At 44.0% G+C, this 22209-nt stretch overlaps 1 protein-coding gene across 6 annotated transcripts in view; it reads left to right on the forward strand.

The window, feature by feature from the left end:
• ZBBX (zinc finger B-box domain containing) overlaps positions 1-22209 on the forward strand; it is a 346983-nt gene that overhangs the window by 297882 nt on the left and 26892 nt on the right. For all 6 annotated transcript variants that reach the window (XM_073578937.1, XM_073578938.1, XM_073578941.1 and 3 more), the window contains one exon: positions 12927-13157. In XM_073578937.1, the coding sequence (XP_073435038.1) occupies positions 12927-13157 (231 nt within the window). The remainder of the gene's footprint in view (positions 1-12926; positions 13158-22209) is intronic.

Below are 22209 nucleotides of genomic sequence, written 5' to 3' on the forward strand. Positions count from 1 at the left end.
ATTGACCCCAGTGGAGGATCTCCCCTGAGCGCCAGTCGACAACTGGCTCGTGCAGCCGAAGCCAGGGTAATCCGAGGAGGACAGCGTGAGACAATTTAGGCAGCACATAGAAGGCTATCTTTTCAAAATGAAGCGCTCCAATTTGTAAGTCCACTTCGGTCGTGATCCTGGTAACCAGCCCGGGAAGGGGTGTTCCATCGACGGAGGTGATAGCCCGTGGGTCTTTTAGGATAACCACCGGAATCTGGAGTTGGTCCACCTCTTGCTGCCGGTTGAAATTGCCAGCCGCACCCGAGTCCACATACGCCTCCACAGATCTGCGCTCCCGTCCTGAAATAATTAAGGCTGAAAGGGTAAGAGGCAGAGAGGAATTATGATCACCTAGGGAGACCTCTCTTACCTGACCTAGGTGGAGGCGTTTCCCGGCCTCTCAGGACAAGTGCGGATGAAATGATTAGCCCCACCACAGTACAGGCAGAGCCCGTTAGTCATCCTCTCTCTGCGACGCTGCTCAGTCAACCTGACCCGATCAACCTGCATGGGCTCGGGGACGCTGCTAGTAGAGGGAGCAGCAGAGCGTGGAATGGGCGCTTGATATAGCCTGAAGGGTCTGCGTTCTCTAACCGATTCCCGCGAGCGCTCCAAAAAACGGAGGTCTATGCGCGTAGCCAGGGCTATAAGGTCCTCCAGAGAGGTGGGGGTATCCCGACCGGCTAGCTCGTCTTTAATCTTGCTGGAAAGGCCTCTCCAGAAGGCACCCACAAGTGCCTCATTATTCCATCCGAGTTCAGACGACAACGTCCGAAAACGGATGGCGTACTGCCCCACAGTAAGCGACCCTTGGCGGAGATTAAAGAGAGCTTCTGTGGTAGAAGCCAAGCAGCCGGGTTCGTCAAACACCCTACGAAATGTTTCCAGGAAGTTCTGGATATTCGCTACGATGGGATCATCCCTCTCCCAAAGAGGGTTCACCCAGGACAGGGCTTCTCCCTCGAGGTGGGATACTATGAACGCCACCTTGGCGCGATCCGTGGGATATTGTTGGGGCAACAGCTCGAAGTGCAGTCTGCACTGGTTTAAAAAGCCCCGACAAAGTTTAGGATCTCCACCATATCTGGGAGGCTTACCCAGGCGGGGGGGCGGGGAGGAGACGGCGTCCCTGGGAGGGTTAGAGACAACCGCAGCGGACTGCAAGGCAAGCAGTCGGTCATCGATGGACGCCATATACCCCAAAACGTGGGACTGGGCATCGCGCTGCTGCGCGAGCTCCTGCTGCAGGCTGGCTAGGAGGGGAGCATGCCCGGGGTCAGAGGTCTGCATAGCGGACAAACGGGTGTCCATGGACTTCATAAAAGCCATGAATCGGGCCTGATTTTCACGCAGGAACAACAGTTCCTTCTGCGTGGCAGCCGTGGCACCGGCGGGGTCCATGGACTGAGAGTACTGTGACGTTTTTCGGAAAAGGACATCCGAGAGTGGACCCTCTGGGTCGCGGATCTGGAGCCCCGGGGGTCGAGCGCTCCAGGTGACGACCGACCCCTATACAGGGATCGTTTGGGGCAAGACCACCGAGGACAGAACCGCGACAGCCGGTACCAGGAGGGGCGGTTCAAGGACAAGAGGCGCCCGTAGGCAGGAGTACTGGACTGAGAGGTAGAGGACCTAACAGGACTACTGGATGGGTAGACAGACAGGGAGAAGGTACTAGAGGGGAGAGGACCGGGAGGAAGCACACAAGGGGGTACCAGAAGGGAGAACAGAGCGGTCATGCAGGGTGAACGAACACTGGAACAAGGATGCAGAGCGGGGGCTGGAAGCCAAGGGGAAGACAGACGGGAAACAGGCGGCACTATAGGAACCGGAAGGGGGCCAAAGCGCAGCGTGGCGAGCGCACAGCAACTCTCAGGCGTCCTCTCAATGGAGAGTGCGCCAGAAATACCCTAGGGTCCGGAAGCGGGCGGTACGTGCCACCCCCCGTAGGCGGAAGAGGGGACGCTGGTGCGCGCGCACGCCCTAAGGAAGGAGCGCGGTGCCGTCACAGGAGGGGAGGCAGAGCGTGGGAGCGCGCCGCGGCGAGGACGCCGGTAGGAGGAGGTGGCGGCGGTCGCCGCTGGAGGAGGGGCGGGAGCGGGTGCAGCCGTGACCGCCGACATGACACTTACATTCCCTAAACAGGCTCCGCACCTGTCGCCGCACGCGTACCTTAACGCCCTTGCTCACCCTGACCCTAAACCCTCACTAGGGAATGGGTCGGTGCGGAGACTAATCCCACCACTGCACTAATAACACATATGAGGAAAGAGACAATACAGGGGAAACACCACTTAGCTTTGCTCTGTTGTGTGCGCTCCTAGCAACAGAGCCCTCCACCTGAGTGCATCTTCTCCACCTGGATCCATCACCATAACAGGATCCTTCACCTTAGTGCAGCCTTGGAGCAGACTCCAACACCAGTTGCAGCTGCTTAGTACCAGAGTCCCAAGGAAGTGTTCAGCTTCTGCCACAAAGTCAAGCATGCTTGAGTCCAGCTCAGCGGCCAAGTCCCACATGGTGAGTGCCACTCTCCATAGTCGCCACTCCACCAGCCCATGCAGACACTTCCCGCTGACACCATCACTGCGACTCCACCACGCCATGCCAGCCCTTCGTCCAGACACCATAGCTGACACTCTTCCCCCCTGGCTAAGCTGCGCAGGACTCCTCGCCAGCTCCATCCTTCCTCCAGGCTCTCCAACTCAAAGTGAACAATCTCACAATATCACAGGCAGTGAGTAAACACCCTGAGCACACCTTTATAGGGTGTCACACCTGATCCATAATTAAGTGCAAAAAACCCTAAAGTGCAATACCACTCACCACCACCGGGGACAGTCAAGACACTTTGGAACTTTCCAAAGTAAAAAAAGTTCACCCAGTGCAATTTAAAACTGTCAGATCACTTCAGATCATGACACCTAACATCTCTTATCTCAGCCACTTCTTAGAGATGTGCATATATCCTGAAGAATATGTATAACCCAGTGATACTGGTCCTATTGTTGCCATGTTGAATAGGGTTAACAACCTATTAGAAGAAAAAATGTAAAACCAAAAATCTATTAGGTTTGATGTCCTTTTTGATGTAACCATATCCTGACTAATGTATGCTATGTAAACATGATGAGTGTGTTCTCATATCAAATAAAATCTCAATATCTAGGGATATTCTTTGTTGATTTTTGGTATATTTCATTACTTCCGGGTGATATCGGCTTTCCTATCTATTTTTTATTATTTTGATTTATTTCTTTGTAATTTTGTTTAAATGTAAATTAGTGTGTTTAATATCCCACCTTATAACTTAGTGTTTCTTGCGAAAATGATAGCAAGAAAGAAAGCATACATAACTGGCGCCGTTGATCATAAGGACCTGTTATTAGATCATGTGACCGTATTGACGATAGGGATAGGACTTGCAGTCTCTATGCGCAGACGCGATGTTTAGCGTCCTTGGTATCTATGACATCAGTCTGACCCATGCGCTCTTGATATTTCCTGTTTAGCGTGCAGTCTCAGCATATATTAAAAGAATTTTCAAAACGAACACAATTGTCACAAGTGGCCAGGAACCAATTTAACAATAATAATAGTTCCCCCACCCAAAGTGAGGACCGACCATTAACAGTGGAGTACTCCCAACAACATACAAAAATAGAGGAGAAATTGGAGTAGCCATAAACCACAAAGGCAGAAATATGAAGTATATAAAAGCAAATCTTTATTATATCATATTAAAAAGATATCAAACATTTATAAATATATATGAGGGGAATAGGAAAAGCGTTACAGATACAAAGCAAGAGATCGCCCCTATAGGTAATAGGTAGGACAAAGAAAAAGAGATCACCACATCCATAAATAGTATCGCTGCAAAGCAACCACTAAGGTGTATTATATTATAATATGCCAGAACTATGTCTATGTGCAAAACACAAGGGTGCTACATGCAAGCAGTATCAGCATCTACAGCAATGTACGGCTCCGAAGCTTCAGAGACTGGGAGTTCTGTGGAAACTGTTTGGGTAAGAATACAAGGGCAGAACAATGGAAAGGACATGATTGTAGGCATTTACTACAGGCCGCCTGTGCAAGCTGAACATATGGATGAACTCTTTATGCATCCAATGGCCAAGTTCTTCAAAAAGTATGACATAGTTGTCATGGGAGATTTCAACTATCCAGACATTTGTTGGGAATCTCTCTCATGCAAAACTAACAGGTCAAGGAAATTCTTATCCTGTCTTGCTGACAAATTTATCTTCCAAAAGGTAGGGGAGAAAACAAGGGGAACTGCTACCTTGGATCTAATCCTTATAAACAGGGAGGAAATGGTTGAGGAGGTAAAAGTGTCTGGGACCCTAGGAGGTAGCGACCATGCTATTTTAGTTTTTTGGATAACTAGAGGAGGAAGACCTGTGAAGACTCAGACGTCAAGGTTAGATTTCAGAAAGGCAGATTTTAAGGGATTCAGAAAGAGAATTGGAGGGATACAATGGCTGGATATCCTTAAAGACAAAAATGTCCAGGAAGGATGGGAAATCTTGAAAAATGAAATTCTCAAAGCACAAATGTTAACAATTCCAAAAAGAGGGAAGAATAGGAAGCATTTAAGGAAACCAGGATGGATGAGCACAGAACTTAAGCACATGCTAAAAAGGAAGAAAAAAATGTTTATAAAATGGAAAGAGGGAGGCATATCTAAAGAAGAATATAATGCTGTCTGCAGAACCTGCAGGGCACAAATCAGATTACTAAAGCTGACAATGAATTGAGGCTTGTAAGAGATGTCGAAAGCAATAATAGAGGATTTTGGGGATATGTCAAAAGTAACAGAAAAGTCAAAGATGCTATAGGATTTTTACAGGATGAAAATGATGAAATGGTAAGACAGGATGTTGAGAAGGCCGAACTTTTAAATTCCTATTTTGCATCTGTTTTCTCTCAGAAAGGAAATGTAACATCAACTGTTCTTCACTGTCCTATTAAGGGAATAGAAGAATCTAGGATATCTATAAACAGAAAGATAGTGAGGAAACACTTAGCTAACCTAAATGAATTCAAGTCTCCAGGTCCAGATGAATTACACCCCAGAGTACTGAAGGAGATAGCAGAAGAAATTTTTGAACCCCTCTCCATAATCTTTGAAAATTCTTGGAGAACAGGAGAAGTCCCAGAAGACTGGAGAAGAGCAAATGTTGTTCCTATCTTCAAAATGGGGAAGAAGGTGGACCCAGGCAACTATAGGCCGGTGAGTCTGACTTCTATACCAGGAAAGATCTTTGAACAAATTATTAAACAACATGTATGTCAGTACCTGGATAAGAATGAAGTGATTAAACAGAGTCAGCATGGGTTTGTAACTAATAAGTCATGTCAGACTAACTTACTTTGCTTCTATGACGGAATCACTGATTGGGTGGATCAAGGAAATTCTGTAGATATAGTATATCTTGACTTCAGTAAAACATGTGACAAAGTATCTCATACAATCCTTTTTGAAAAAATGACTAAGTATGGAATGGACAAGGCAACTATAAGGTGGATTCATAACTGGCTTAGTGATCGGACCCAAAGAGTGGTCGTAAATGGCTGCACATCCAGTTGGAAGAATGTCTCAAGTGGGGTACCACAGGGTTCTGTCCTGGGCCCTGTATTGTTCAACATTTTTATCAACGATTTAGATGAAGGAATTGAGGGTAAACTGATTAAATTTGCTGATGACAAAAAGCTAGGAGGGACAGCTTATACTAGAGAAGAGAGAGAGAGGATTCAAAAAGATATAAATAAACTGGAGCAGTGGGCAGCAACTAACAGAATGGTTTTTAACAGGGAAAAATGCAAAGTACTACATCTGGGCAATAAAAATGAAAAAAGCATATACAGAATGGGAGGAATGGGGCTAAGCAACAGCACATGTGAAAAAGATTTGGGTATACTAATAGATCACAGACTGAATATGAGTCAACAGTGTGATGCAGCAGCAAAAAAGGCAAATGAAATTCTAGGATGTATTAACAGAAGCATACAGTCTAGATCACGTGAAGTCATTATTTTTCTCTACTCCTCTTTGGTCAGACCTCATCTGGAATATTGTGTCCAGTTTTGGGCACCACATTTTAAAAAAGACATCAACAAACTGGAGCAAGTTCCGAAAAGAGCGACCAGAATGGTGACCGGTCTGCAAACCCTGTCTTATGAGGAAAGGTTGCAGGATTTGGGAATGTTTAGTTTGCAAAAGAGAAGACTGAGAGGAGACTTAATAGCTGTCTACAAATATCTAAAGGGCTGTCACATTGTAGAAGGATCAACTTTATTCTCATTTGCACAAGGAAAGACTAGAAGCAATGGGATGAAACTGAATGGGAGGAGACACAGATTAGATATTAGAAAAAACTTTTTGACAGAGCGATCAATGAGTGGAACAGGCTGCCACGAGAAGTGTTGAGTTCTCCTTCAATGGAAGTCTTCAAACAGAGGCTGGACAGACATCTGACTGGGATGATTTAGCGAGTCCTGCTTTGAGCAGTGGGTTGGACCAGGTGGCCCAGGAGGTCCCTTCCAACTCTATGATTCTATGATTAATCCGAATCAAACCGGGATTATACCCAAAATCCTTAAAATACCATTCCATTATCACTCACCCATGATGGAAATGCAGGAGAAGGGGGGACACCTCACTCTACTAGTCTCAGCATATAGCGCGTCACAAAGCGTCTATTGTCTCCATGACACCAGCTTGGCTCATGCGCCCTTGGCATTTCCGGTCCAGCGTCCACACGCTGTGACCAGACGCTGACTCCATGCAGTGAGTTTAAACAGCTGCTGTGAATTTTGTAATTATTTCTTGTATACTTATACAGGGTGAACTTACAAACCTCTTCAGTTCTTCTTGCCCCTGATGAAGTCACCTCGGTGACGATACGCGTCAGGTGATGGGAGCCGCACCTTGCACCTTTATACCAGCATATGCATAGTGGCTTTCAGTGTTCAGTGAGCATGTTCTTCTCAGCCTGCAGTTTGGGGTTGTACTGTATAGTATTGGAGGAGAGGGTGATTTATTCATCTATTATTTACATGTTATCTTGGATATTTTCTTAACCCTTCCTATACCCCATAATCTAAGTGGGGTAATATATTCTACCATACATTGGCTAGTGCACCGGCCTTAGTATTGGTGGCTTGCTATTGGGTGCCAACTCTAACCTTTCTGTGACTGTTTTTAGTCCTACTATAGACTCTTCACCTGTTGATTATTAAGCTACATGTGTATATACTATATAATTACTTACCTTTACTTGCTATATATTGTATTGACCTTCAATTAGGAATCAATTTGTTATATAGACACAGTATAAGATCAGCTGTATTCTTTTTGCATACTCTTATTTTTGGATATGCTGTAAATAATACTTATTCTCAATTAGGCATTTCCAACTTATACAGGTGTTATATAGGGCTGGTTGCTGCCCCCATTCATACAGGTTACGTGTGGTAACTACTGTATTTTTAATTGTTTTTATATTTTGTGGTGTTTTTGTATGTCCTATGGAATAAAATTGTGATTTTTTTAAAGGTGATCCCTACTTTTGTTTATGTTTTCTTTGCTCTCAGGTTACTTGAATTCACTTTAAGACATATTGTGGTTGGATCCCTATTATACTTTGTCTAACTAGTTGATGGTGCCTTCCCCATCTGTGTATTGTACTCACCTACGACTACTATCTCCATGACCCAGCGCAGTTCTGCTCCTTTTCTCAGTGACATCACTGCTCTGCAGACAGGCCTGGTCACTCGCGCCCTGCATGACCCAGAAGTAGGTTTTGCAATGTAAACCTCTGGAGCGTCAGAATGAGGCTTATCTACTATAATAAATGCGCTAAGCAGCTTCCGGGTTGTAACAACTTCCGTCCAGTTGTAACTGGTGACGTCACAGCACACCTCTTGCCATGTTAACCCTCAACACACCACTCCTCAACATACACTCCTCTCACCTTTCACTATCTCCACTAATGTCCACTCGCAGGATTTCAGAATACTCAAGATGGCATGGCCGCAAGAACATGTCGCCGGCGTGGACAACGTTGGGATCCAGGATGGCGCCGGCGGAAGAAGATGTCGGGGATCATGGAGCAGCGACGATGACAGTGTGAGTATGAGAGACGGAGTGAGAGAAAGGGTCGTATGTGGAGTGAAAGAGTGAGTGGATGTGAGTGGAGATGGTGAAAGGTGAGAGGAGTGTGTGTTTAGGAGGTGTGTGTGTATTGAGGGTTAACATGGCAAGAGGTGTGTCACTATCCTCTCGATGCGATAGCATCGGGCCTTAATCTAGTATTGTAAAAGAGACTTCCGGCTCACACATAAAGTGGAGCCAGATAGTTGTAATTGCAGTGAAGTCACTGAGACACAGAACAGCGCAGGAAACCAGAGAAAGCGGCAGTAGGTCAGTATATTAATACACTCACACTACATTATAAGCATATATGCACACATTTAATAAAAATATATAGATGGGAGTTTTTTTAGGGATTGTTTTTCATGCTAGAGGAAAGGACTCTTTAAAGGATGCTATAATTTCATGAACAACAGCATTGGTGGATTTACATGTAAATTTTCAGACATCATTTCCACTTTCTATCTAGACCAGAACAAGGTTATTTTTCAAGTGCTTTTGTTTTTTTTGCTTTATCAAAAAGCTTCATCTTTGATCATTTTAATCAGCACTTATTGTGCACCTTCATTACTGCTGCTTGGCTGACATCCATCACTTCCTACACATGTTAACATAAAGTTAATATCATTCTAACGTTTTTTTTTATCCACTGATTTCCTGTCCTCAGAGTGTTGAGGCTCCTCTCGGGTCTCAGTCTTCTTCGTAGACAGCTCAGATCATATTTCTGTATTCCTCTCCCTCATATTTTATTCTTGCAAATATTCCCCAATGCAATCCACATGATGAAAACTATGCAATCTCCAGCTCCCTTGGTACCTGTCCTATAGGCAAGGGAAGTTTGCTTTGCAGGTAAAGCGATGGGTGATGTATTGATTTTGTAGAGTGCTAATGATGTAGCATACATAGGAGTTGTTTGAGTTTAGTTTAGAGTATGTACATGCTTTGCTAATTTTTGGTATGAAGAGTGTCTACTTTTGTAGGCAGAGTTGAGCTGTGCTACTTTGGGACCCCAGAAATGCTCTCCCTCAAGCAGTAATATGTGCATGTGCACTTGTAATTAAGTGCAAGCAGAGTTTATATCATGGTGTACTTTACAAATGCCATATCATCATCGAGGACTAATAAGTTATTTAGAAATAATCCAAAAAAAGTGATGAATCCCAACAGCAATAAATCTGCTAAAGTTTAATAGTCCTTCTGGAGGATGCTTTTGTAGTGTAAAAAATCCAGTCTATCCCTCTATGTAGGTAATGTCAAATTACGGTAAGTGTGGTAAGAATAGGAATTTTTTTCTCTTTATTGTGTGATGGGAATGTCACTTTGTGGTGAAAAGTACAAGATGGCGATTTTTGCGACTATTACACCTACATGAGCTTGTTGGATATCCCATTGCTATTCTGTGTTTCCAAACCAAGGGCAAAGCCATGCTGAATAGTTGAAATTACCTTTATAAAACTGTTCACACAGAATTGGAAGCCCTTCACAGGAATTAACGAACTCTGCAATACAGCCCAATATTATTATCCATCTTCCATAAAATGTACAGAAGGCTCTATGCTTTCTAGAATGTAGCACATGCTGGGTATACACAGATTTGTCTACCAGAGTACCAGACCTGCTTTGCACCGCTCCAGTTAACATTGTGCATGGTAAACTGGTCATCTACTGAAAATCTATTTCTTGAAGCCCCTGACACACTGTTCTTGTGCTGATAGCACTTCAGGAGGGAGTTTGAAACTCTGTTGTGAATGATAGAAAAGAGGAGACGTCATTTTTATCTGCCATAGAATCATAGAATTGTAGAGTTGGGAGGGACCTCCTGGGTCATCTGTTCCAACCCCCTGCTCAAAGCAGGAGTCACTAAACCATCCCAGACAGATGTCTGTCCAGCCTCTGTTTGAAGACTTCCATTGAAGGAGAACTCACCACCTCTCATGGCAGAGTCTTCCACTCATTGATCACCATCACTTTCAAAAAGTCTTTTCTAATATCTAATCTGTGTCTCCTCCCATTCAGTTTCATCCCATTGCTTCTAGTCTTTCCTTGTGCAAATGAGAATAAAAATGATCCTTCTACAATGTGGCAGCCCTTGAGATACTTGTAGGCAGCTATTAAGTTTCCTCTTCTTTTTTGCAAGCTGTGAGGCATGAGGTTCAGCATGTGGCAGCTCAAGTTTTTATGGTCTTTCTTTTTGAGGCAGTTATTCCTAGATACATTGTAATAATAATCCTTCCAGTGCAGATCTAGCAAATTGAAGATTTCTGATGTGGCAACGTTTGCAGCTTATGAGACTGTCATGTCTAAAGTCACTGAACTCTTCAGTACAAAGCATACTACAACCAATATGTGTCTATGGAGATTGCAAGAACAAGGTCCTAGATTTTATGCATCTGGTTACAAAGGGTTTGTCTGAAACACCTGAACTCAAGAATTAGAAGGGTGTTTTCATCTTACTTATTTTTTATTTGTATAGCGCCTTTAATTCCACAGCACCTTACAAACATTATCATCTCTGTATCCATTGGCCTCACAATCTATACTCCCTATCAGTTTGTCTTTGGAGTGTGGGAGGAAACCGGAGAACTCGGAGGAAATCCACACAAACACGGGGAAAACATACAAACTCCTTGCAGATGTTGTGTTTGTTGGGTTTAAAACCAGGACCCCAGATCTACTAGACAACAGTGCTAACCACTGAGCCACCTACTGGTATACATTTTACAGATCAGTACTTTTTTAGCTATACTTTCTCTCAATATTTGTTCTCTGAGATCCTAGAAATGGTGACTGCCGGTGCCTGCTTTACTAATGCAAGCACATCATAAGCTATTGTTTGTACAGTGTATGGAAGTGTTTCATACACCAAGCATGGCCTGTGAGAAATATTTACTTCAATGCACAACCATGAAATTTGAATCTCCTTGTAAGGCTATGTTCCCACATAAGAAACCGCTGCTCAGTTTCCTACTTTTTTTTCTGCAGGTATCTGTACAGAAATATGCAATAACAACCTACTTTAATTATTATGTTCTTAGCTTTGAGTTGTTGTGTTTTTCCCCTTTTTCTGTGTGTTTGATGTATCATATTTTAATGCTTATTTTAGTGCAGCATTAATGGTATTCAGTGCATAAAAATGCAATTGTATTTTATGCATGCATTTTTTTCCTCTCCTTAACCTAAACAGACAAAAACACAAAAAAATACCAAAGTATTGTGAAAAAAAGAAAGAAGAAAAAGCGCGGATGGCACCACTGTTACCGTAGTTGGTTCAGGTGTTGTACGGTTTTAGAAGTGCTGGCTTGCCTGCAGCCTCCGGTGCTCGTCCTGTGAAGACCACAGCTGTACCCGAAATCCAAAGGAGAAAAGAAGGACCGCATTCACCGGGCTGTTGAAGAAATGCTGCTGCTTTATTGGTACATGTGTTACATGTTGGCCAGGGGAGTGAGAACGGGAGTGGTCAGAAAGCTGACAATGGCCGTTTTGCGCTGAACTAGCGCTTCAATGGGTCTCAGGCCGTTGTCAGCTTTCTGTCCACTCCCGTTCAGACTCCCCTGGCCACAAAAAAATACCAGTTCAACAGCATATTTAAATGCACAGAGCTCATGAGTTTTCATGAAATCACATGCACTTTGAATGAACTGTTAGACGCAGCACACACACACACAAAAAAAAGCTACGCCGAAACGCAGCATGTACGCTTCATGAGATCATGGCCTAAGCCCACACTTCAAGCCTAAACATGGTTGCAAAACTAAGGTTCCCATCCTATCATACTAAATATTTTATTATGGGATGATGTGATTATGGGATAGCTAAGTACCGTATATAGTTTACATTATCAAAACGTGTAATTGCATGATTAATGGTACTAGAATTAAAGAATGAACAGGGAAAGAAGCTTTGTGTTAAACAGGTGAGACAGCAGGTAACCTAAAAGTAATGGATCATTGAACTCAACAAGCTCGCCTCCTGTGGATTGCTGCCAGACTTAATAAAAAATGACGGCAGTGTAATGTACTTACAGTACATTAACCATTAAGATGTGCATTGTCTGAATTGGGGTCTAAACAAGTGAACGTTAACATTGTAACTCTTTAGTTATTTCTAAGTGTGCTCAATATTACATAATTCCATTATATTTGCATCCTGCAGAAAACCTTCAGCTTGTTTTTATATGTGATGGAATTAATACGGATGCCAAGCATGGCTCCGACGTCTTTCCAAAGCGATATCCTTTTAATAGACAACACTCTGTTGGAAACACATATTTTTGCATATAATTATTGTTCTATGCAAAACTCGTAAATATGTGCAGAAAGTTGGTGTGCATATGTTAATAAGGGAGTCATTGTACAATTTCATTAGGTTCACAATATCTCTATATGCGCATTAGTTTGCATTAATCAAGGCAAGTGAAAGCCTTTGCTACATCTAAAGTTAACTTTGGACAACCTTCATGTGTGAAAATCTTATATGTAGTTTATGTAAATTATTTTTTTTTATTGAGGCATTGTGTGAAATTCCAGATGTTCTTGCAATTTCCACAAGAGCTGGAAACATACTGTATATTCATCTCAAGTTCTAAAACACGTACGATCTATGAATCATAACTCTACACATGGCCATAATCATGCGGCTAGCTTTTTCAATGTAGGTTATGTTAAACGTTCTCTCTCTTCATTCTGATGTAATTGCTATTGTATATGGTATTTTGCAGCCAGTTCCTCCAGAAGTTCCTATTCTTCAAAGTCCATTCATCGAATCTCAGGATCTTATAGCAGTCCAAGACCGAGTTCTGCAGTGGCTCGACCAATGTCCAGAGCAACCTCGGAGATCTCCGAGATCGAGTCGATTGACCCAGCGGACAGACATGATTACCATTTTGAAGATGAAAATGAAAGGGAAACACTGGCAGTTTTGGAAAAGGAATTTAATTCTTTTCACGCAGGTACTACTCTGTGGCATTTGTAGCAAGGACTGACACAGACATGTGGTATAGGTGTATTCTTCCTTATATTTGTGCCTGTAGTATATTATATAAAGCTGTCCAAACACAACACTTACAGATACGGCTGTCAGCCAGAACACTCCACTTACACAACTCCACATATTTAGGGTTCAAGCAAAGTGACCTCTGCCTTCACCAGCCAGGTATGGCTTACCAGTGACATTGATAAAACTGGGTAGGGGAACATATATTCAGGTCTTTTGTCCATTGCCTCCAGTGTCCAGCTGTCATGTTCAGTTATTTCTGTATCCGTAGGGTATGTGTACATGGAGACTTTTGGCTAAGTTTTTAGAGTGAAAGATGAGCAGAAACCCCCAAGTTTATAAGGAGTTTTAAGTTTTTCAGGATGATTTGGTGAGATTCTGCTCAGTTTTTGAAAAAATAATAAAAAAACAAGTACACGTACCTTTAGTGCTCATTCAGATGTCCATGCCAAGTAGTCTGAGCACGGGCCACTAATGCACAGACTGGCCATGGTTCTCTCGACCTGAGCGTGACAGCTTCGTATATTTCTATGACGCTGTCATGCTCAAGTCGGGAGAGCTATGGCCCGTCTTTGTCTTTCAGTCCGATTTTGGACAGATTTTCACAAACATCTGAATGAGGGTGCAGAGATAATTGAAAGATAGTGATGAAAGCAGTAGCTACCAGAAATTAGGACCTGTACATGTGATTGCTATATATCATCTGTAGGATAAATTCAGTTTGCAGCAGGTAAGAACAATTTGTAATTATACAAGAGCAGGGAAGCAATGTCGCTAGTATGAGGGGCCTAGTGACCATCATCTTATCATTATATTACTAATCTCTTCACCCTCTGTAATATGTTTACATGTTAAAGGGACAAAATGACTGTTCAAAGGTAGCACAAGTGCTCTGTACACATGGCCAAGCAATTCAGTGCACTTTCCCACCTACTTGTTTTCTCTCTCACCCATGACAGCACCACGGAGAGAGGGGATCCACCCTTCAGGGACAGGAACATACACATAAAAAGGGCAGTACCTCTCCTCTGCCTCCATTTGAGTTCCTAACCCTGACGGGGGACCCACAGGACGGTACCTTTGTCTTGTCCAGGATCCGAGGCCGGCCTGACCGGAGATGGCAGTGGAGAGGCCCCTGCCTCGGGAAGGTGCGGTGCCCGAAGCTGCCACTGCTGGGGCCGATGTGGGCTGTCAGGTGAGTGGGCGGGAGAGACGCCGGAGCCGCCGCTCCGGAGAGGAAGTCAGGGCTCGCAGGGACCCAGCATGCATGCAGGCGGCGCCAGGGTATAGAGGTGTACCAAGATGGCGGCTGAGGTAGACAAACCAGTGAAAGCAGTAAGGTCTACCATGGGGGCGTTGGACCCTGGGCCCGATAAAACAGTCCAGGACATAATGTTCGGGGGACTGGGCCAGAAAAAGCGGAAAGTGTTCCCGCTAAATGAAAATGTTCGGGGTCTAATAAAAAAAGAATGGGATAAACCGGACATGAAAAACACCACAGTCCCTTCCCTTAAAAGGAAATATCCCTTTGAGGAAGAGGCATCTACATCTTGGGATAAAGCCCCGAAGCTCGACGTAGCCATCACAATGGCCTCAAAGAAATTCGCCCTCCCCTTTGAGGACATGGGTACCCTCAAGGATCCCCTAGATAAAAAGGCAGATACCTTTCTTAAAGGGGCATTGGAATCAGCTGGAGGTAACCTCAGGCCAGCCATCGCGGTGATATGTACTTCGAGAGCCCTAATGGTTTGGGTGGACCACCTCGAAAAGCAACTAAGAGAAGATGCCAAGGGATAAAATCCTAGACTCTATCCCAGTAATAAGGGGAGCGGCTGCCTTCTTAGCGGACTCATCGGCAGATTCAATCCAGTTATCGTCCAAAGCAGCAGCACTCTCAAATGCAGCACGTAGAACACTATGGCTTAAAAGCTGCTAGGGGACCTACAGACCAAGATGAAACTGTGTTCAATCCCCTGTGAAGGGAAATTCCTTTTTGGGGAGACGTTACATGACATCCTCCAGAAAGTGGGGGACAAGAAGAAAGGGTTCCCATATTTGGGGCCTGCAACATTTAAGAGGCCCTTTCGGAATAGAAATTTTTTTCAGCGGAGACCACCGAGAGAGCAAAAGTGGGATGACAAGCGAAGAGATAGAGGGTTCCTCTTCGGCAACTCGTCCCGAGACAAAAAGGCCTCTAAGTGACAGTTTACCCAGGGTGGGGGGAAGATTAACCCTTTTCCTCCCAGCCTGGAAAAGAATCTCAGACAACCCATGGATAGTAAACCTAATCCAGGAGGGCCTAAGGATAGACTTTCTCTCCCTCCCGCCTCAAAAGTATGTAATGACTCCGCTAAGATCCAGTATGCAAGAGCAGGAAGCCCTAGAAAATGAAATCCTAAGCTTGGTAGAAAATGGAGTCCTCCAGGAGGTTCCCCTGCAGGAAAGGGGCAGGGGGTTCTACTCCCCTCTTTTCCTAGTGACCAAGCCAGACGGCACATTTCGGACGATTATAAATTTGAAAAAATTAAACAGATACGTCAGAAATCAAAGCTTCAAAATGGAGTCGATCAGGTCCACCACCAAAATCCTGTTTCCGAACTGCTTCATGACGGTGTTAGATCTCAGCGACACCTATTATCACATCCGCATTCACAAAAACTCCAGGAAATATCTCAGGTTAGCCATCTCGGAAAATGGCGAGATAAGAGAACTCCAGTACAGAGCCTTGCCATTCGGAATATCTGTAGCTCCACGGGTATTTACCAAAATAGTGGCAGAGATGATGGCCCATATAAAGGGAGCAAGACATAATAATAATCCCGTGTCTGGACGATTTTTTAATAGCAAGCAGCTCGGCTCAAAAATGCCAGGAACAGAGGGACAGGATGATGGACACTCTGCGGGGCCTGGACTGGCTACTAAATTTAAAAAAATCAGGATTGGAGTGTAGCAGAGTACAGGAATTCTAGTTATAACATTGGACTCAAACATTCAAGAGTGCCGCCTCCCAGACCGCAAGAAGGAGAGAATCGCTCAAATTGTAACAAGAGCCATCCAAAATCCCTCCATGACATTAAGGAAAGCTATGTCACTACTGAGTTCTCAGTTACACACGAGAGATCTACAGTGGGATGTACTAGCCAACCAGTCTACAGTAGGGGGACAACTAGAGGGTCGTATTACCCTAAATTCAAAAACTACTCATTCCCTAGCCTAGTGGAGAAGCCAAGACAACCTTTCCAAAGGGATCCTCTGGATAACAAAAATAACGCACATAGTTACCACAGACGCCAGTCCCACAAGGTGGGGAGCACACATGAACAACAAAGTGGCCGAGGGTGCGTGGGGAGGTCAAGAATTAGAAGCCTCCTCGAACCAGAAAGAGCTCTTAGCAGTGGGCTACGCATTAACACACTTCTTACCCCTGCTCCGAGGTCATCATGTCTGCATTTTTTCGGACAATCAAGTCACAATAGCATATATAAATCATCAGGGGGGAACCAGGTCCCAAGCCCTAATGGACACATCCTCCAGAGTCCTCAAACTAGCAGAGGCAAACCTGTTATCTCTGTCAGCACTACACAGCCAAGGCACGGAGAATCAAAGTGCAGACTTTCTGAGTCGCACCCAATTATGACAAGGGGAATGGGTCCTAAAGCGGTCCGTTTTTCGGCAGATTGTAAAAATATGGGGGGCCCCGGACATTGATCTGTTCGCCGGCTTCAGAAACAAAAAAGTGGAAACTTTCTGCTCCATAGACCCCAGGGGGAATCCTCTAGCTCTGGATGCCTTCATGCACCCATGGACACAGGGCCTAACATATGCCTTTCCCCCGATCATGCTGATCCCAGCAGTGCTAAGAAAAGTCAGGGAGGACGGGGCAAGAATGATTTTAATAGCCCCCTTCTGGCCCAAAAGAACCTGGTTCTCCTGGCTAAGAATGCTCTCGGTAACCGACCCATGGATCCTACCGAATCTCCCGGACCTGCTATCGCAGGGCCCAGTGTTACACCCTCAGGCAGGGAGGTTCCATTTAACAGCATGGAATTTGAGAGGGCACTGATGAGAGACAGAGGGTTTTCAGAGAACCTGATAACTACGTTACAAAAAAGTAGGAAACCGGTTACGATGAGAGCCTACGGGAGAACGTGGAAAAAATTCTTATCCACTTTGGGGGTAAAGGTTCAGGACGGAGTTCACATTGATAAAATCCTAGAATTTCTACAAAAGGACCTAGAAGAGGGTCTAGCGGTCAACACATTAAAGGTACAAGTAGCGGCCTTGGGCGCCCTTTATAACCATGATGTGGCAGGTAATCCTTGAGTGGCAAGATTTATTAAGGCCGTATCCAGATCCAGGCCGATAGCTAATCAAAGATTACCATCATGGGGCCTAACTCTTGTACTATCCACACTAACAGGCCCACCGTTCGAACCTGTTCACTCAGCATCCCTAAGAATCCTGTTGTTAAAAACAGTGCTTCTGGTGGCGCTAACATCAGCTCGCAGAGTGAGCGATATGCAAGCTTTATCAGCAGGGCCACCTTTCACAAAGATTCTAGAGGATAGGGTTATTTTAAAGCCTGATCCAGCCTATCTACCAAAAGTGTCATCACATTTCCATAGGTCCCAAGAGGTAGTCCTTCCTTCATTCTGCCCAAATCCTAAAAATAAGGGAGAAGAAAAATTCCACACCTTAGATGTGAAGAGGTGCCTAGTGCAGTATCTAGAGGCCACCAAAAAATATAGGAAGGAAGGCTCTCTTTGTGTGTTTTCAGGGACCTCGGAAGGGACTCAAAGCATCTAAGAGTACCCTGGCAAGGTGGACAAGGGATGCGATTGCCCTGGCATTGTCATCCAGTGGAAATACCATCCCGGAAGGGTTGAGAGCCCATTCCACAAGAGCGATGGCGACGTCATGGGCTGAAAGATCTGAGGTATCAATAGAACAAATCTGTAAGGTGGCCACCTGGTCATCACCTTCAACCTTTTTCAGACACTATCGATTAGATCTAGGCTCTACGTCTGACCTGACCTTCGGGAGAAGGGTCCTTCAGGCGGTGGTCCCTCCCTAAGCTACCAATCTCTGTAATTCTCTTCGTGGTGCTGTCATGGGTGAGAGAGAATAGCTTAGTTACTCACCGATAATGGTGTTTCTCGGAACCCATGACAGCACCCGCTTATTCCCCTCCCCTTCATGAGTGTGGTGATCACGTTTTATTGTTTGTAGAGTGTTTCCGTTTAGGCACGGTGCTTCTGATAAATAAGCAATATTATAATGTTGTGCATATATTTCTGTTGTCTAACTAACCTGGAGACCCTCTGATGCTCTGTAACCAACTGGAGGCGGAGGAGAGGTACCGCCCTTTTTATCTGTAGGTTCCTGTCCCTGAAGGGCGGATCCCCTCTCTCCGTGGTGCTGTCATGGGTTCCGAGAAACACCGTTATCGGTGAGTAACTAAGCTATTCCTTCTCTATCCACCCTCCTCTGGCTTCTGTAATCCAAAAGAGGATGGCAGACATACCAAATAAACTAGAAGGCGGAAAGATAAACATAACTACTCTGCAATGCCAATGGTGCGCCTAGCGCCTGTACTAGGTTTAAACAGTTATTTTGTGCTGACATATTCCCTTTAAATATGTTCTCCAACAATATTTTTGTTAAATCAACCCATAAAGATTTAAATTTTAAAAATACAATAATCAAACCTTACTCACCTCATGCTGCTCCCATCATAGACCTACCTGGGTCTCCTCTGTATTCTGGAGGGGATGGGGATGCGAACAACTTATTACTGCTGATGTAGTCAGTGATTGACTGTTGGTACAAGAGGATTTCTGCATATCCTGTCCTGGGTGTACGCACCTGCCCATTCTCTGCAAAAGGAATGTATTTTTATTGCTAAATTGTCATTTTATTTTTTTAGTTTTTTTAACAAAACAAAATTGTGGACAGCCCCTTGAAGAGTTACAAATACAATTATAATCTCTGCTAATGGGAACAGGTGCACGTTGAAAGACTTTTGTATTATTACATATAGTAAGTAATCATTATTATCCTGTAAAGGAACGTTGAGCAGGATTTCAACCCTCAAACTGTTTATATGCGCATGTAGCTCTTTCAAAGACAAGTCCAGCAATTGCTTTGTAAAGCCTCTGTTACTGAGAAATCAGCGTTTTAATTGATATGCAAATGAGGCTGAATAACTGAAGTCTCTGGCACTCCAGCTCTATTGCCCGTCCAGCACCACCACCTCCTTCTTGATGTACAGGCTCTTTGCTGTATGACTACAGGCAAAGGAGACGTCAGTCAAACAGGAGGAGGCAGCGCTGGGCGGGGAATAAAGCTGGAGTGACTGACGTGCAAGATCTATAAATAATTCTTCTAGCTCATTTGTATATCAATTCAAACACTGATTTCTCAGTAATGGAGGAACAGACTGGCCATGTAAAGTTATTTATTACGGGACGTGTCTTTGAAACCGGTACTGTACATGCATGCACACATCATGCTGACAGATTACTTTTAACTTTATATTGGCATCAACTTTTCTCAGCATGCCATGCTGCTACAAATCCAAAGCATACATACTACATACATATCATCATTAGCATGTCTAGTTATCAGAGACCTTTACAGCAGATATCAGCTTTAGTAAGCAAAGTCCTACATTGCCTATATATTTATGTGGCGCCCCCAGGATTATGGCCGCCACAGTGGCTTTGCCTTCCTCCAGGGAGGGTAATGCCAGGCTTGGAGGCAATGACGGGTCTCTCTCGCAGTCAATCTATGCATGCAACACAGTTCCACTCCAGGCCAGAAGGGGGAGCTCTGAACTGGAATTCAGGGGAGGAGTGCTCTCTGAGGGCCAAGAGGAAGGAGTGAGTAGTTAGTCTGTGGAGGGTGAAGTGTGCAGATGTGTGGAAGGAGCGCTGAGATAGAGCTGAGAGGAAGAGCTCATCTCCTGTAAGAGCGCATGAACTGGAGCCTGGTCTCCACGGCTGTATGGACACTGATGGTCCTACAGCAGACACCAGAGGAGTAGAAGGCTGTAAATGCAATAATCCCATCTAAGACTTGAGGGCACAACAACAACATGGATAGTGAGCCGGGAGTCAGGAGTGAGGAGTCCCTGGAACAGGCTACAGTTGTCTGCTGTGCAAGTAGAGTTCTTGGGAACATCTGACAGGAGGAACTCCAGTGTAACTCAGTACTGGAGATCCCTCAAGTAGGCGCTAGGAAGGAGACTGCACAGCCCATCTGCTGAGAGAGAATTCCTGAGTTGCTTCCAGGCTAGCCTGCTCCGGTACCATCTGTAATCAGGACCCTGGACTGCATTTACCAAGTAAAGGTACAGAAATTGCACCCCGCTGTGTCTTGTCTGCTTCCTACCTTTCTGGCACCGCTACATCCCCGTGCCAACCACATCTACACTGCCCTGGGACTACAGCTTCACCTGTGGGGAGCTTTTACATCTTTGCTGCACCATACTATCAGTCCCAGCGGATCTGCATGCAGCGTCGGCTTAACACCTCCTTTGCCGAACACCACAGGTGGCGTCACGAACTATCCATCTAACTACATTCCACCATTCAATTTCCCCCATTAATTGGGCGCCCAGGGCCACAGACCGGGTCACCGCTGCTGTGACACATCCCGCCGACACCGGCCCGGTACCGAGTACCCCACAGCCCTGGGAGGGCGACCCAACTACCTTTCTGCATTGAGTTTAACTAGAGCTTTAATATACTGCTCTTTATTTTTATGTACTCTGTCTGCAGTTGAACCTTTTGTAAGGGCTCTGTATTTGGGATTATTTTTCTGGAAGCAACATGGTAATTTGAGTTTATAGATATGCTTTGCATGATGACACTGGTCTATTTAGATATGGGTTTACTACCCTTTTAGGCAGTACCTTTTTTTGTATTTGTATATCCATTTTATTATTCTATTTTATATATTTTTTTGTTAATAAAGTTGATTTGATTTTACTTTCTTTGGCTTATACTTCCTTGTTCTGATTTGTTACATATTTGGGAAGTGCGTTTAATTTAAGCCAGTTGCTTGTAGGTTTATGCCATGCTGCTAGTTTGTAATAAATGCTTGTCCAATGATTTTCAATATGTTTTCTTATAGCGTTATCTCATCTTAGTACCAGTTGGTTATCTACAGTTGCGGCTGTTTAAATGTATTACACAAGGTTTTTTTTGTTTTTTTTCATTTTTTTAATGACAACTGAGCTGCAAAGTCACAAAAGGACCAACATTTTCAAGCACTTATTTTAAAAATAAAATAATAAATTATTCAATTTAACCCCTTTATAACCAAAGGTATTTTCGTTTTTGCGTTTTCATTTTTTGCTCCCCTTCTTCCCAGAGCCATAACTTTTTTTATTTTTCTGTCAATATGGCCGTGTGAGGTCTTGTTTTTTGCTGGACAAGTTGTACTTTTGAATGACACCATAGGTTTTAACATGTACTGAAAAACGGGAAAAAAATTCCAAGTACAGTGAAATTGCAAAAAAAAGTGCAATTTCGTAGTTATTTATTTATTTTTTTTACCATGTTCACTAAATGCTAAAACTTACCTGCCATTATGATTCTTTAGGTCATTATGAGTTCATAGATACTAAACATGTATATGTTGTTTTTTATTTAAATGGTAGAAAAAAATCCAAAATTTGTTTAAAAAAAAAAATGCGTCATTTTCCGAGACCCTGTAGCGTCTCCATTTTTCATGGTCTGGGGCTGAGTGAAGGCTTATTTTTTGCATGCCGAGCTAACGTTTTAATTTATACCATTTTGGTGTGGATACGATATTTTGATCACCCGTTACTGCATTTTAATTCAGTGTTGCGGTGAGCATAAAAAAATAATTCTGGCATTTTGACTTTTTTTTTTTGCGCTACCCCATTTATCGATCGGATTAATTCTTTTTATAGCTCGATAGATTGTGTGATTCTGAATGCGGAGATACCAAATATGTATATATATATTTTTTATTTTGAA

This window comes from Dendrobates tinctorius, unplaced genomic scaffold, assembly GCF_039654945.1.
Source record: "Dendrobates tinctorius isolate UK_male_01 unplaced genomic scaffold, ASM3965494v1 ptg000060l, whole genome shotgun sequence".
Lineage (NCBI taxonomy): Eukaryota > Metazoa > Chordata > Amphibia > Anura > Dendrobatidae > Dendrobates > Dendrobates tinctorius.